The sequence below is a fragment of the Emydura macquarii genome, unplaced genomic scaffold, assembly GCF_026122565.2.
Source record: "Emydura macquarii macquarii isolate MOO-44397 ecotype Brisbane River unplaced genomic scaffold, CSIRO-AGI_Emac_v2 contig_450, whole genome shotgun sequence".
In the NCBI taxonomy this organism is placed as follows: Eukaryota; Metazoa; Chordata; order Testudines; family Chelidae; genus Emydura; species Emydura macquarii.
The window spans coordinates 12027064-12043437 of record NW_027130587.1 but is presented as its reverse complement, the minus strand read 5'-3'; the positions used below and the strand labels follow the sequence as shown (position 1 = coordinate 12043437).

Genomic DNA, 16374 nt, shown 5'->3' with positions numbered 1-16374 from the left:
GATCACTTGATGATTAGCTGTTCCGTTCATTCCCTCTGAAGCACCTGGCATTGGCCGTTGTCGGAAGACAGGATACTGGGCTAGATTGACCATTGGTCTGACCCAGTATGGCCTGTCTTATGTTCTTAAGAATTTAATATAGGTGTTTTTTGACCAAAACAGTGTGGTAAAACTGACATGAATTCCTAAAACATTTTGGTGGAGCCGAACCTGCATTTTTTGCCAAAAATTTTCACCTTGCTCTAGCTGTTAGAAGATGTTAGCCAGCCCGTGGAAACTAATGTGGTAAAATCCCTGTGTGGACAAGGCAGTTTAAAGTTTTCACACGTGTTACCAGATCAAGGTAAAAAACACAGTGGGGAGCCCAAGATGACCTTGTTGGTCACTGAGGCCTGGTCTACACTAGAACATTAGATTGACTTAACTATATTGTCTAAGGGTGTGAAAAATCCACTCTCCTGGGTGGCGTAGTTAAGCCGACCTAACCCCCAGTGTAGACAGAATTCTTCCATTGACCTAGCTACTGCCTCTCAGGGAGGTGGATTACCTGTGCCAATGGGATGGGTTTTCCTGTCAGTATAGGTAATGTCTACCCCGAAGCACTATAGCCGCACAGCTGTGCAGCTGTAGCATTCCAAGTGTGGACACGCCCTCAGAGTGGTCATTTAAGAGAGACTTCGCTGCAGTACAATATCACTGTTGTTTCTGGAATACCATCGCAAACGTCTTAATTATTTAACATAGTATTATTCTTTGTTTAAAACAGGCACCGAAACCTGAAGACCAGAGAGCTGGAAGCCATAAAAATAAGGTTGGTTTTGGGATGGATGTTGCAGAACTCTCAAAATAATTTTCTGTCTCTAGAACTAGGGGCTGTAGGGGATGTTGGTAAAGACACTGACTAAAAAAACGAAAGGATTTAAATGCTATCTAAAAACAAGGGACTGACTGAATTGCAGAGATAAAATAGCTTTTATGTCTCAGACCTGTTTGTCTTTCTGCAGTGATCTGTGTAAAAAGGTTTGTCCTTTTTAACGTTGTGGAGAAGCTTATGATGGGAAAATGGTTCCGTGACATCCTTATGCGCTGGGATATTTTGGAACAAAGATGCACAGGAAGAATGGAAAAGCCACCCAGCCTTGTCTCTTCATTAATTCAGGGCCGGTTTTAAGCCCCATTCAGTAGTTCAGTCCCTGTGGTCTACTGCTGGTCTGGTTGCCTTTCTGCTCAGCTCTCATTCATAGGATTTGCACAGCTTGCTCTACACAAAGAAACGCACAGGGTATTGGTAATAGGATGTGAAGAGATCTGTATCTCCACAGCACTTCACTGCGCATTCAATTCTCCCCAGTGTCTGGGCTCTGCTTGGCACGAAAAGGTTGCCATTGGGGAGCCAGTTATAGTTCCTTGAATCCGTGCTGGCCTGGCTCTTGCATGAGTGAGACTAGTCTAGGGGGGCTGTTCCCTGCCATATCTCCTGCATTGAGGTGAGGGGTTATGGCTGGCACCAGAGCCTGCTCCACCCGCGCTCTCTCAGGTACTTATATCACCCTTGTTACTGATGTGTCTGAGCGCCTCTGGAATGTTAGCATATTGATCCTCACAAAACCCGCTAAGGGAGGAAGTGCCTGTGCATTGGAATGGGGAACTGCACCACAGAGAGAATAAGTGACTTGCCCAAGGTCACACAGGGAGTCTGTGGCAGAGCAGGGAATTGAGCTGGCGTCCCCTGAGTCCTAACCACTGGACCGTCCTGGGACTCCCCCATGGGTTTACATTAGTGATTTCCACTCCACAAAGTGAATTCTTCACTGGCCATTTACAAGCAGATCCAATTGGCTGGCCCTTTCTGTTTGACCATGGGCAAGAATGCTCCGTGATGCAGTTTCCCCTCTGTCAAAACAGGGGAGTTGTGAGGATAAATCTGTGTTTGAAAAGCACTTTTTGATTCTCAGAAGTAATGTACTGTATATGCACACAGGACTGAGAGCATAAAAACATCATTTTACTCTCTGTGTAATAGGGCAGGTGCAAAACGTTTGTGTTAAAAGGGTTAAGGAAGTAAGAAATGCTTAATGGAGAATGAGCCATCATTCCTGTGGTGTTTTGATGTTTTGCAGGAAGATTACATCCCGTATCCCAGCATTGATGAGGTAGGTGCTTTAAAGGATGGTTGGATGGCTGCAAGATGATGCCTGTTTCAAAATGTTAATGAAAGTTATTTGTAGAGATTCATTCCTGTCTTATGGAGGAGCTGTGGAACCATGATCTTGGCCACATTTCTTATTAAAATCCCATTTGTTCTCTAGAGCAACGGCAGTTGTCTGTAGGAAGGAGTTATGTGGTTTTATAATTGTTTTTGTACATGAGCCTAGAGGCCACAACTCATTTTCGTAAATGAGGAGAATAAATTATAAGTTCAGTGTCCTGTCCTGCTCAGTTGCGTTGTGCGGAATTGTATTTAGTCTACCTAAAGTCCCCTGGCAGTTCCCAGTAGATGTGATTTTTTTTTTCAGATCATGGAGTTATCACCAGACCTGGCAGTGTATAGCTGTGCTGTCCTTAGAAAAGACTAGGGGACTGAATTCTCCCTCTCGAGAAGTCTATCTAGTATCTTATTTCCCCGTTTCCTAGGGGTTGCGGGAGACCAGCAGATTACTGGTGCGGATTGCTTCCTCTTCCACAGCAGCTCAGCTGTGCTGGCCAACATATGTGAGGGGTGGAGCGAAAGGGAATCCTCTCCCGGCCCAGTATCATGAAATGGGGAGTAGCAGTGATGTGGGTTTGCTTGCACCAGGGAACAAGGGGGCTCCTGACACCTCTTTACTCCCTGCCTGCACACATAAGGCAGATCACAACTGAGTCCTCTTTGTCTTGAACCATTGCACTCTGTTGCTGTGCACTCCTGCTAAACAACTGCCGCTTCATCCCACCCCAGAGGTGGCTGCATTTCAGTGGTGTGTGAAATGATTGTATTTGTTGATATTCAGTCTGTAACACACTTTTGGATCCCTTGGGATGGAGGGTCCTATATAAATGTATGTCTTGTTCCTGCCCTGTTTTTCACTGCATTAGTTACTTGCCTCATTCCACCCCAGATGAGGGCTGCATTTCAGATAATAGGTTATCCAATCAGTTACTAAAGTGTTTTGTGATCAGACTGGGTGAAAGGCATTGTGCAAACAAGTCATTAACAACTGGCTCATAATATGGTTTTAGGGCCCAGTTCTGCCTCACTGAAGGCAATGCAACTGACTTTAAAGGCATGATTCTGCTCCCATTAGAGACCCACTCTTGAGGATGAGTGTTTTATGCTTTCCTCCACCCCCAAAATAACCTTTGATAATGAAACAAAGGTAACTCTACACCATTACTTGGTGCTATTGAGCTAGGACGTTTCATCGGCAGTCTGGGTATTGTCCCAGACTCTGTGATAGCACGGCTATTGATTAGTGACAGTGAGAGAAGTACAAACTCCGGTTTGTCAATTATTGATTCCTAGAAGACTAGGAAGTGTTCATAATGCTGATTTGACAAGCACGTGGCTGGTTGTATGATTTTTACCAGCTGTATGGCAAGCACACTTTGCACAACACTCCTCTCCCATCTTTTAAGCAATAAGATTATGTGATAAGCATCAAAGGCCCATGGTAGTCAAGAATGAATCCAACTTCTACTGCAGCTACACAGATAGATGTACTCTTCCTAACAGAGCCAAACTCATATTAAAGTCATTGAGAGTTCTGCCGGAGTAAAGAGTGAGCAACTGTTGAATAAAGGCCCCCCACCCCCACCCCCTTGTCCCTATCTGTATTGATTAGTTGCTAATGAACTTATCAGCAAGTGCTTGGAACGCAAACTATTGTTTCCCAGCGTTAGTGGTCAGCATGAAAATCTGATTGTTGCCAAATCTCTCCACGGTATCATGAATCTCGTGATATTTGGTGTGTTTCTTAAAGCCTCAAATCCTGCTTGATTCAACAAAAGCTGAGATTCTCATGTTAAAAAAGAGCATGTTTTAGTTTCTAGCCCTCATAGTTGTAGAGAAAAGCTTGGAAATGTGACGCAAGTGCTTCCTTAAAGACTCAGAAGGCAAATAACTCCCCACCCCCAATTTATTATTATTATTTTTTAAATACTTCATTATTTTTAAGCCAATCTCATCATTTTGTGAACCTGATTCATGATTTTTAAATGTTTGGGCTTGGCGGTACTGAGCTCTTGACTCCTCTGCTTCTCCTGACTGGTGATGGGAGACTCTAAAGGCCTGATCCGAAGCCAATGGGAAACGCCCCCACCGATTCAGCATGCTCTGGATCAGACCCCAGCTAATCCTATCCCCATTGCACTGTGTTGTATCCTCACTGCACTGTATTGGAATCCTTTTCAGATTTTAGAGAAAGGAAGCCCTTATCCCTTGGTCATTCTGCCCCAGTTTGGAGGGTACTGGATCGAAGATCCAGAAAATCTCAGCACGCCCACCTCATCGGATAGCAGCATCTATGAAGAGGAAGAGGAAAACCTTAGCCCTAGCACGTATGGATATAAATTAGAGTGCAAAGGTGAAGCCAGGGCATACAGAAAACACTTTCTAGGGAAGGTCAGTGGTCAATATGCATCTACATTTCTCGGTCTGTTATAAGCAATGTCTATTTAATGTGGCATTCTGTCCTCTGCTAGGGGTGGCTAAGCTAATTTACATATTGATGAGCCTGCTACAGTGGTGGCTAAGGGAAGGATATCTTTTAGCTCAGACAATAGAGGCTCACACGTTAAGATCCAGAGTTCATAGGTTTGATCCCTACTGCTGCGAACATATCTTGAGGCATCGGCATTACATGTATAACCAACAAATATTCTTCAGGAAGGATAATTAGTTGGGCCGGATGAAAATAAATCACAATTTTTCAACAACATTTTAAATGACAGTGAATTAAATTCCCCTTCCACAATTTTTTGAGGGAAAATCTCATTTCATTTTTCAGCCATCTCTAGTAATTAGTGTTTACCTAGATGTAGTCATTTGGGTGCGGACAAGACAGAGCACTTCCCCTGACAACATGGCAGCTGAATTCAGGCAGTTTCACTGCTTGACTTTTCTGTGGTTGCCCCTTTGTCCAGCTATCTCTGTCATTTTGCCTTCAGGCTGGTTTGTCTGTTAAGAGCTGACAGCTTGTTCAGTGCAGTACGAAATCTATAAATGAAGATAGTCCGTCTTCTGAAAAGTTTTTCTTGCACTGTCAGGCAGCGAGAAAACAGGATGGACTGTGGGAAACCCAGAGAAGCGGGTTAACTTGGAATTGTGTGCCTTCCCCCCATCACACAGGACTAGGGTTAGGAAGGGTCTCAAGATTTTCCTGGCCCCAGTCACCCATCCTGGATCAGCGTTCTAACGCCTGAGATCCCAGTCTCTAGAACTCAGAAACAGTTTTCCATCGGAAAAAGCCGTTTCTACGCCACCAAAACGTTTAGCTCAATTGTATAGATTTTGACCCTGGTACTATTTAGGCATTAGTGAGATTTGTTATTGGTCCCTGATATTCATACAGTTGCTTTTTACAGTATTAGGAAGAGATGCTTGATGATTATATTGAGTTAAGATAAAAAATTAGTGATGAACCTAAGTCACAAGCATTTGGACTGAGAGCTAAGCTTCCCCAATTTTTTTTGAGGGGCTGAATGCTCTCTGGATCTGACCCATGTGTTCAGACATTCACAAGATCAAATGTGAGTTAAATTATTAATATTATTATTTGATTCACATCTGACCCTTCCATTGATTGGCTAAGAGTCTGAGTTTTCAGACATGCTGAAGGTAGAACAAGAAGTACTTGATTTAATCTGCAACCAAAGAGATTTAGGTTAGATATCAGGAAAACTTTCTAAATATGTGGATAGTTAAGTACTGGAACAAGCTTCTAAGGAAGGTGGTGGAATCCCCATCATTGGAGGTTTTAAAAAACAAGATAGACAAAACACCTGTTGGGGGTGATCTAGGTATAATTGGTCCTGCCTCAGCATGGGGGGATGGACTAGATGACCTCTTGAGGTCCCTTCCAACCCCATATTTCTATGTTTCTAATCTATTGTCTCATTCTGAGGGGGAAAATCCTTATTTACCTTTGCTGATCAATATATTGTAATGCACTTTGTCCCTCTGAACAAACTAAGGACAGAGTAGTAAAGTCTACAGGCTGAAAAATAAATAAGCCCTTTCAGTTTCCCAAAGGATGGAGACATGGAGAGTTTGTGAATGAGGTGTTGGAGAATATCTTAAGACGGTAATGCGTCATCCTCAATTTTCTCTTAACATAGGGACTAGAAGAAGGGTCTAAGAAGCATTCTTGGTAACAGGGATGCAGGTTATTGCCATTAGATAAGGTTGCCTTACCACACCACATTAACACATCTCTTCTATTTTTAGGATCATTTAAATTTTTATTGTACAGCCAGCAGCCTAGGAAATCTGATCCTTTCTATTAAGTGTGAAGAGGCAGATGGTACTGAATATTTAAGGATTATACTAAGGTACGAGACTCTTCTCCCCCACAGGTTAAACAAAAAAATAATCACTATTTAAATACCCTTTATCTGTTTTTCACCTGAACGGATGTAGATGAACCTGTTACTGGTAGATTTAATACATGTCCCTCATGGGGAGGCACAGGTATTATTTTACTTTCTCTGGATTTGAAATACCGTATCTTGAAATTGCTCTGGTAATGAACATTAGACTTTGATGTATAGCCAAGCCCAGTGAAACGGAGTATAAAAATCTCTGCAAGGATATTGGATAATATCAATCATATTTAGCACCATCCCTTCTGTAAACTGATGAGACCCAGTGTCTGAATTATCTTCTTATTCCCCCACCAAAATATGAATATTTTAACACAACAGAGCTGCAGAGACAGTAAAAGAAATTGAGGCAAGCGTTATTAGCCATACCCAAAAAAACACAGCAGAGTATCATTGCCAAACATCTGGAAGAGATTCCTGCTGTGATTTCACTGCACATTCCCAGTCACAGTGAGTAGGCATGAAAGCTCCAGAGGCATATCTACTAGCATAACTTATTTCATACCCTCTGTTCTTCTCTTTTCCTTTCTTAGGTCCAAAGTGAAAACATTACATGAAAGGATCCCCCTGGCAGGACTTAGCAAGTTTCCAAGTATTCCACAGATTGCAAAGGTAAACTGCCTACATGACCTGGAGAGAACTGGTTTCTGAGACATGGAAGCTCCAGGAGCATAATGAAAAGCTGAGCAAATGCAAATACTAAGCTGCTATCACATTTGTCTTGGGGCAGGAGGTGGTGTTCTCAGATAGTCAAAGTAGAGAACAGTATCCAGATTTTAGGACTCTATTCCCGGCACTGTTGCTTACTTGCTGCATGACTTTGGGCAAGTCACTTAACTGCTTTGTGCCTCAATTTCCACATCTGTAAAGTGGGGGTAATATAATATGTACCTCTCTGGAGTGGCATGAGTCATAGTTCTCTTAACAATTGTAAAGACCTTGGAGATCTTTGGCAGAATAGTGGTACGGGAGTGGAAGGTGTTATTGGTTATTATTACTACTACATGTTACATGTGAGCACAACCGTGATCTGTTGCTGCCGGAGAGGAGAGAATGAACTCAGAAGAGAGGGATGTAAATGGTCTACAAAGCCATAAAGAAAAGGCAGTGAAGGTTTCCGCCATTATTGTATGTGTTGGCCTCACAGCATAAGGAGCAGTAAATGCACTTTCTCTCTCTCTCTCTCTGTGTCATTCATAGACAAAATGCTGTTTTAGTTTGCCTGCACTATGGTATCTTTCTTTGCAGAGAGCACTGTGTTGTGATACTGCAGCTTTATTTTGGCTCCTACTTCAGCAAAGCAAAAACTTTGCTAAGCAATTTATTTGACCAAATTTTGCCCTTTATTCTGCTCACACATTATCTGAGAACAGACTGTGATTTTTAACAATTTGTTTGAATGCTTTGTGTGAACAAATTTCAGGCTTGTAAACAGCTTGCGGCCAACAGTCAATGTTCATGAGTTTCATATTTGAGCTGTGTATTTGGTTGCCTTTCTGATATGGTATTTTTTTCCATTTTTTGATTGGATGACTTAATCTAACAAACAAGTGACTATAACCAATTTTGCTTTCCCATTGGCCCATGATCATTCCCATGAATAAATGTCTACCTGCATGCAGCTTTGTGAAAAGAGAAGAGAGCTGTCAATGTGTTTTGAAGCAAAATATTATATATATATGTCACTTAAATGTCAATGAAACATTTTTCTCTTAGCTCTGATTTGGGCAAACCTTTTAATGTGAGAAGTCAGCTCCTATGAATAGTTTTCACCTGTAAAAGTCTGAGAATACCATGCCATTGCTGATCGAATTAGAATTAGAGAAGGAGCTGTGAAGACAACACATGTTTATTTTTTTCCCCTGCTGAAAGGCAAAAAGAAGCCAAATGCTTTTATAAACACTGTCCTACTTGCTCAAGCTGATTTTTTTTTTCTTTGTGGTAGGCTTTCTGTGATGATGCCTCGGGATTGAAGTTTAACCCAGTCCTGTATCCCAAGGTGAGGATAAAGACCATAAAATACTTTGGCTCGGGGATGCTGAATTTGAAGGGCGTAGTTTTCAAAACTGCTTCTGTCGTTGCACACCTAATTTGTGCACTCATTTACATATGCAAAATGAGTCTGTGCGAACATGATTAGCTAGTTAGCTGCATGACTAATAGTAGTAAAACCAGAAGTAACTTTTTTGGTTGGCACTCTTGAGACATGCATGCAAGCGTATTTTTCTTTATTACTGATGAAGGAAGGGGAGAGTGTAATAAGGGTGTGACTCAGGAATTTTAGTAAGACACTGAACTTTGTTTCCTAGCCTCAGTCACCTGACCTGGGTCAAAGACACAAAAGTTCAATATCCCTATCATTTGTGTGGGGTTCATGTTCATTGACACTAATGGATACTTTTCTAGAGAGAGAAGTGAACATTGTCTTTTAGTGGCTGTATCTCTTTAAGGAAGTTTCTGCCTGAACCATGTGTAGATGCAGTTTCTAAGATACTGTTTTTTTAATTAGATGAGTCAGGATGTGAATTTGGAAATCCTCAAAATAGGTAGACAGCAGTAGCAAGTCAATCCCAGGCACTGTATGCCAATTGATTAATTTAACTTAAAATAACATTGACCTTCTTCAAGATGAAGTGTTTGACCTTGTGGATTACATCCCAACCCCTCTGCTGCTAGAAGAACAGATGAGGCTGTTAGCCACTGCAGACCAAAAAGACGTTTAATGGCAAACAGCTGCTTCTATCTTTGGGGGAACACCACACTTCCTAATTTCTATGCCACTTTTGAGTCAGTGCATCACAATCTCATTTGTAGATGGTATGTAATTTTTAGTAAGACTCTGGCATTAATGTCTGTACACATTAAATTGTGTGCACAAGGGGAAACTTACAGCGTTTGCCATTGTGACGTGTGATGATTTTGCTATGCAAATAGCTGGCAAGTAGATCTGTGACTACATGAAACTGACATGGTTTGGGGTTTCAGTACAAGCTCCAGAGGTGGATTACATCCCTTGAAAAGTTCACTAAGGCTATGTCTACACTGCAGTATAAGCCTGGGTTAGTAGGTCTTGAGTTAGCAGATCCTGGGTTTGTCAACCTAGGGCTTGAGCGTCTGTAGTCATTTTTACACCCATGTCCCAGACTTCCTTGGCTCTTTGTTCAAGGCTTTTGTTCATGGTACAATGTAGTAAAACTTAATTGTCTGCCAAATTTGACTGTCCAAAGGACAAAAAAAGCCAGCCCGTGGGATTGTTGGATCCTTTGGACGCTTGCAGAGCACGAATCCAGTGTGGTTGCATCTACATTGCAAAGCAATAGGGCTTGAACCCTGGGTTCCGGCTTGACTCAGGCTCGGAACCTCCACCCCCATAGTGTCCAGAGACCCTGGGTCCAAGCCTTCAGTTAGCATGATTTGTGTGTAGACAGAAGGGGGGCTAGGCTTGAGCCTGATTTTGAGCCCCATTCTTACACTGCAGTGTAGACATTGCCTAAGATTTTACAAAGCTTTTGTGCTAATCTGGGCCCAGATTTGAGCAAACCTGGGGCCAGTTCATGGTGTTGTATCAAAACCATGTGGAACTAGTAGGTTTCAGTATAAAACTTGGTGGAGCTCACTTAAATATTTTTGGGTCTGTTTGAAACCAAAATGTAAAGGTAAACTCCGGATTTGATAGCCCACATAGGGTGAAACCATAGAAAACGTTCACTTGAACTGCTTTGAAGCGAAACCCCTTGAGAGTTGCACCTTTCTAATGATGACGTTGCAGTCCTATCAATTCTCACCTCTCTAGTGATGATTGCAGAATCTACAGAACTCTACAGACTTAGGGCCAAATTCTGGCGTTTAATGGTGAGAATGAGGTTTCCCACAAAAAATGCAGTGACAATATGCACTTAGACAGTCATCAAATTCTTGTCACGAGCCTCAAGCCAAATTTATGCCAGTGCACGAGTGGAGGTGTGACCCCCTAAACTACTTAACTGCTATAAAAATGCATAGGCAGGTAGTTCATTCCAGTTTGGGGTGGAATATCTTATTTGGGTGGTTCATGTAGGGCTGTAAACATAGCATATGAGCGAGGAGGTGCTTATGAATTCTGAGTTCACACCCACTTTTGCCCAGAAGAATTCTCTGTGCTGCCGAGAGCTCTCACAACACTACGTAACTCTTCAATTCATAATTTGGACCTTTGAGGTTTAATGACATATTCGTGATTGCAAGACACTGGAAGAAGCACGGCAGTTATGAGTATGTTTTAATGACATAGTCTATTTTTGATTTAATTAAAAAAAAAAAAAAAAAAGAATAAAACAAGACCAAACAAAACAAACCGTACCTGGATAGTGAGTTTCTTGGAATTGTGCTTCTCATGTAACAATGAAACTTTCCTCGATAGGAGACAGAGTTGAAGGAGTGATGTACCTGCAATCCCAATGCAGGGGAGAAAAAGGTTATTGCTCATTTTATGGCTCCTAGTAGTTAGAACATTCATGAAACAAACCTCAGTGGGTCATGCTGTGATTCTCCAGTGACCATGAAATGTCCCTTGGCAGTCCTTGAACATGGCTGAGATTTTCAAAGGAGTCTAAGGGAGTTAGGTGCTAAACTCCTATCTGATTTGGACACTTAACTCTCTTGGGTCTTTGGAAAATCTCAGCCTATATGTAGGTGGTCCACATTAATACCACTTTTAAAAGCAGCAGTGAAGTCCAATGAAGTGTGTGTGGGAAGATACATATATAACCCCACTTGAGTCGTTGGCAGAGAATGAACTGGAGACTATTAGTGCGGAAAGCATGAGTCTCTGTTGATTAAACTAAAGGAATAATTCTATTAGCAGATAGCTGAAGTAGGTTCCTATCCTCTTATAGGGACCAACCATTAGAGGGGGACAAAGACACACCGTATACGAGTGTGGGGGTACACGTATGGGCCTAACAGGCAGATATACATGTGGCTGCCCCATGTCCAGGTTTTCAATATTTGAGCTGGTTTAGTTGGTATAAAATATGAATAAATGGGTGGTGCCACTCCATGTTTTGGCTCAGCCTAGCTCCACGGGGCTGTGACAATTTACACCTGCTGAGGACTTGCCCCAGGATGTGGGTTGGAACACAATGTGCTCTTCAAAAGACATCTAGCACCTGGATCCCATGTGTTTGTTTCCCTGTCACTATCCATAAATTTATGCAATTGTGCTGCCATAGAAACCTCTTCTTGGGTAGTTAAAGCATATTCATCATTTTGAAGCATCTTTTATGTTGGAGGCAGAGCACGTTGGAAGGCATTTTCACCACCTTTTGGTGTAAAACGAGGCCCAAATTATTTGATTCTTGCTTTTTTTATTATTCATTAAGATTTTTTATTATTGTCATAATTTGGAAGTTGAGAACATCCGTTGCACAGTTCAATAAGAGGAATGTCTTTGACGAGTGCCTCCAATTAACTCTGTTCCTTTAAAAAAACATGCAAACCTTTAAAAAATAAAAGTGCTCCAACTGCTGTTACCCGAGAGGAACCTTGAATTCACCCAGTGGTAGAGAACCAAAATCTCCCATCCAAATAGTCCCCAAACATTTGGAAAGTTCAAAGCCAGATTTATTTGAAGGCTGTGGGAGCTGTGGGTTTTCAGCCCCTTTCATGAACAGACCCTATGGGCCAAATCCTCTACTGGTGTAATTAGTGTATTGAAGTTCAGGAGGATTTACTCTGACCTGGGGACAAATGTAAAGCTGGTCCGTAAAAACTTGAGACTGCTGTTGAAAATTTGGCCCTTGATGGAAGTTTCAGTTCAGTTTTTCCTCACCACTCTGTACCTGTCCCTGTATTTTCATCTTGGCCTTGGTCTCTACTGCTCCATGCCTTCAAAGTTCTCAAGAATTTTGGCCCTGCCCATATCTTCGTGTTCTCCTGGCTCCCTTCCTGCGTCCTGTGATTTACCTGTATTTGGTGTCTCTGACCACCACCTTTGTCTTTTTCAGCCAGGTCCATCTCCATGTCTTTTTCTACACTCCCCCATGTGCCTGGAATATCCTCCCCTCTCATATACACCAAAATCCTTCCATTTCCACTTCCAAGAAATACAGGAAAAGAAACCCTATTTGGTGACATCCGCTCTATGTACATCCCATCCATTCTTGTTTGTACTCTTTGTCTACTATGGTGCCCCTAGATTGAAAGCCATTTGGGGCAGTTACCTCTAGAACTGGTGAAATATTTTTGGCCAGAAAATGCACGTTGTGGGTGACCAAAACATTTAGCAAATTCGTATCAAATTAACCAGATTGTTTCACACAAATTCTGAAAAATAGAAATGTTTTGTTTTGCTCTTCTTGAAATGAAATGTTTTGATTTTTCCATTTGCAATGACTTTATGCTTTCAAATTCTCGTTTAAAAAAATTAAAACTTGAAGACGAAACAAACATTTTGTTTCAGGTTGAACGAAATATTTGATCTGAACCAAAACAAAATAGTTTTGTCCCAAAAAAAAAAAAAAGGTTTGGGTTTACCCAAAGCATTTGTTTTTTAAAAAAGATTTGGCTCAGCCAGTGAATAAAAAAATTAGTTATTGGCATAGCCTAGTGACCTCTAATCTCCTCCGCCCTGGCTCTCCACTCTACTGAGCCAAGAACAAGTGTGACACTACGTAAATGACTGATCAGAAATGACTGATAAGACTGTGTGGGGATGGAAGACTTATTTACCCTGCCAGTCTAAAATGCCGTTGTTTATCTATGAAACATTTAGACTCCGGTTCTACAAATTACTGAATTAAATCATTCAAATTATGTTTTATTGCAGGCATCCCAGATGATTGTGTCTTATGATGAGCATGACGTTAATAACACATTTAAATTTGGTGTGATTTATCAAAAATTTAAACAGGTAAGTAACCCCCGCTGGATTGTCATTAAGCATGTTCTAGAAAGTAGCTAGAGAATCTGGTTTTCAAATGCTGGGCATCCAAAACTCCAGCTGAAGTCAATGGGAACGGTAGGTGCTCTAAAAGTTGGGTCCCCTAGTTAATTTTGTAATGTACGACATATTATGTTGTGGTGTTTCCATTCTAATAATGTGTTGCTTATTACTTGCACGTGTTCCTTGCTCGTTAACAAATGATATGATTGAAAAATAAATGAATATATGAATCATCCCCCAAGCTAAGTTAATTTGAAAAGGATTTTTAGTGAGCATGATTTTTTAATCAGATGTATGTTTAGACGGCCAAACAATTATATTTTGTATTGGAAGACTCAAGACTACGGAGATGTGTGTTCACTGAAAATGCTTTCATTAATTTAGGAGTTTAGCATGTGCAATACAGAGATGAATCTTAGAATTTAGGAGAGATTATTCTGACAGGCATTTGAATGATCTTTCCATATTTCATTTTATTTTGTATTGAATAACTTACGTAAAGACCATAATTAAGGAGCCTTTGTTATAAAATATACTAAAGTGTGGGATGATTAAGAGCCCAGTGTTCCAATGAAGCATTGATCTGTATTTAATATTAGCCATACTTTCTCTTCCTTTTATTTGATCTAAAGTTTCCTGCAGGAACTTTTAGTAAGAATGTCTTGGGTTTTAGGCATATTGTGAGCCTACGGGTTATAAATATTTATTTTTTGGATTGTAGTAAGTAGCACCTACGAAACCAAATCAAGGATCAGGGCCTCATTGTCCAAGGCAATCTACAGACAAGTAACAAAGAAGTTAGGTCCAGATCCTCAAAGGTATGTAGACACCTAACTCCCATTGATTTTAATGGGAGTTTAGCACCTAAACCTTTGAGGGTCTGGGCCTTAGTTCCTGCACCAGAAGCTTGTGCTCTAGGTGTCAGAGAGGATGTAACTGGTGGACAAAAAGAAATGGAAACGAGGGAGAGTGAGGTAACAAAATGAAGAGTTTAGCAGAAAAATTAAAGTTTTGTCTTGCTGGTTGCCAGACTAATGCCAGGTGGGAGTGATTTGTAGGCATCACAAAAGAGGTAGATTTTGAGGAAGAGATTTGAATTGTGCTCTCCTAACCTCCCTCCCCCTGCAGTTTCAGTGCCGAAGGTGGTGTACTTCCCGACCTGTGCAACATTAATACTACAGTGTGGTAATAAACAACTGTCAGGTTGCATTTCAGTGCTGGGAGAAGTGATTCCTGCACTTGTGGGATCCTTCAGGACGAAGAAGAGTATAAATGTTAGATTGTCAATTAGAAGCTACGGCCACACTTCAGCAGACGTCACCACCATGTCAGATGTTTCTAATCACACCATAGCTTTTTCCTTTTCCTGTGACTTTCTGTACTACATGACTCCAGCCAAGTGGCTTTCAGCATGCTGAGGAGATAGACCACACATAGATAACAGCAGCATAGTTGATTCAGATTGATTGCTGAAGACAGGCAAGCCGGTTTTGGTTTTTTTAGAAAGCAGAAGATGAGTCAGTATCTATAGGCTTCCATCAATGCTGACTGCTTGAGTCAACATGATGTGCAGGCAAATTCATTTTACTGACTCTGCCACAAATAGAAGAAGAGAAACAATCAAAGAAAAGCGACTTGACCATTGTTTTCTGACTTGTGTGTTCACTTGCCTGTCAGCTATTGCTGGTTGACTCGTTTTTAAGAGGTTTATTTTTTTGAGAGAGGCAGCTGAAAATGCTTTTTCAGTGTACTTTGCAAAGGGGCTAAAATGAGTTGACTCTGGGTTGCAGCGTCTTTCATGGATCCCCTTAACCTATGTGCCTCGTTTTCACCTCTGAAGTGTAAAGAGGAGTAATTTGATCCAAGGTTGCTGAAAAAAAAGTGATCAGGGGGGTCTCTTATGCCCATGGGGTGTAATAATGTTAATAGCTAAAGTTAATGTGTCAGTGTATTTTAATGTGTCATTCTTTCCTAGTGTGGATATAATGTACCTTCCACGCAGCGCAGGGATACTGGTTCTCTCTCATTGAACCTCAAACAATCAGCTGGGAAAAACTTTTATTTCTGAGAGGGAGGTTAAAGCTTCTAAAATGCAGACCCATATTTCAAGCCCTTTTGAGTTCAGGAGGCATGAATTTGAAATCTGGTTTCAGGTTCTGAACATCAACGGTTTCCTTTTCCATGTGCAGCATTTGGGGCTGGTCAGATTCAGGCATTTTTTTTTTTTTTTTTTATTTTAGGTTTCCCTCTGGTCTCTGAGTTAAATATGTAGGATGCTGTAAAAGTGGCGCCTTTAAAAATTGTCCAGTAATACCCTTTCTATTGTGAACCTCCCAATACTTACGTGGGGCATATAAGAATCTTTAACCCCATTGTACAGATTCGGAAACTGAAACACGAAGACGTCAAGTGACAGGCCTAGCCACACAGCAGTGATGGGCCTGGGATTAAAAATTAGGCAGTTCCTGTTTCCAATTCACTGGGTCATGCTAATACACTGTGGTTGGGAGTAGAACTGGGTGGGAAATGGCTATCCTGTCCCAGGAGAGTTTTCAAGATTGTGAATTTTTTCCCTGACCTGAAATGGAACGAAAAGTTGAAATCTCAAAAATGTTTGCAAGCATTTGACCATTTTGGGGGGCTCAGGCTGATTGAAATGTTTGTTCCAACGTTTCATTTTGATTTTTGCCTTTTTTTAACCCCCCTCCCCCCTTTTTAGTATAAACTAAAAATTCCAAAATGAAAGGTCATTTTGAATTTAAAAAACAAAACTTCATTTAGATGTCAAAATGGCCTGTTTCAACCATTTTGAAATTTTTCCAAAAAGCATTTTGAACTGGGAGATTGGTCAGAACCAGTCCTTTCTTGCAAAC

At 41.2% G+C, this 16374-nt stretch overlaps 1 protein-coding gene across 8 annotated transcripts in view; it reads left to right on the top strand.

The window, feature by feature from the left end:
- The window catches only part of RAP1GAP2 (RAP1 GTPase activating protein 2), a 204673-nt gene that overhangs the window by 159264 nt on the left and 29035 nt on the right, over positions 1 to 16374 (top strand). For all 8 annotated transcript variants that reach the window (XR_010917989.1, XR_010917987.1, XR_010917988.1 and 5 more), the window contains 7 exons: positions 767 to 811; positions 2121 to 2153; positions 4391 to 4600; positions 6425 to 6528; positions 7113 to 7191; positions 8525 to 8578; positions 13385 to 13468. Coding sequence is in view for 5 of the 8 variants with exons in the window: in XM_067538009.1 (XP_067394110.1) it covers positions 767 to 811; positions 2121 to 2153; positions 4391 to 4600; positions 6425 to 6528; positions 7113 to 7191; positions 8525 to 8578; positions 13385 to 13468 (609 nt within the window). In the remaining 3 variants the exon portion in view is untranslated. The remainder of the gene's footprint in view (positions 1 to 766; positions 812 to 2120; positions 2154 to 4390; positions 4601 to 6424; positions 6529 to 7112; positions 7192 to 8524; positions 8579 to 13384; positions 13469 to 16374) is intronic.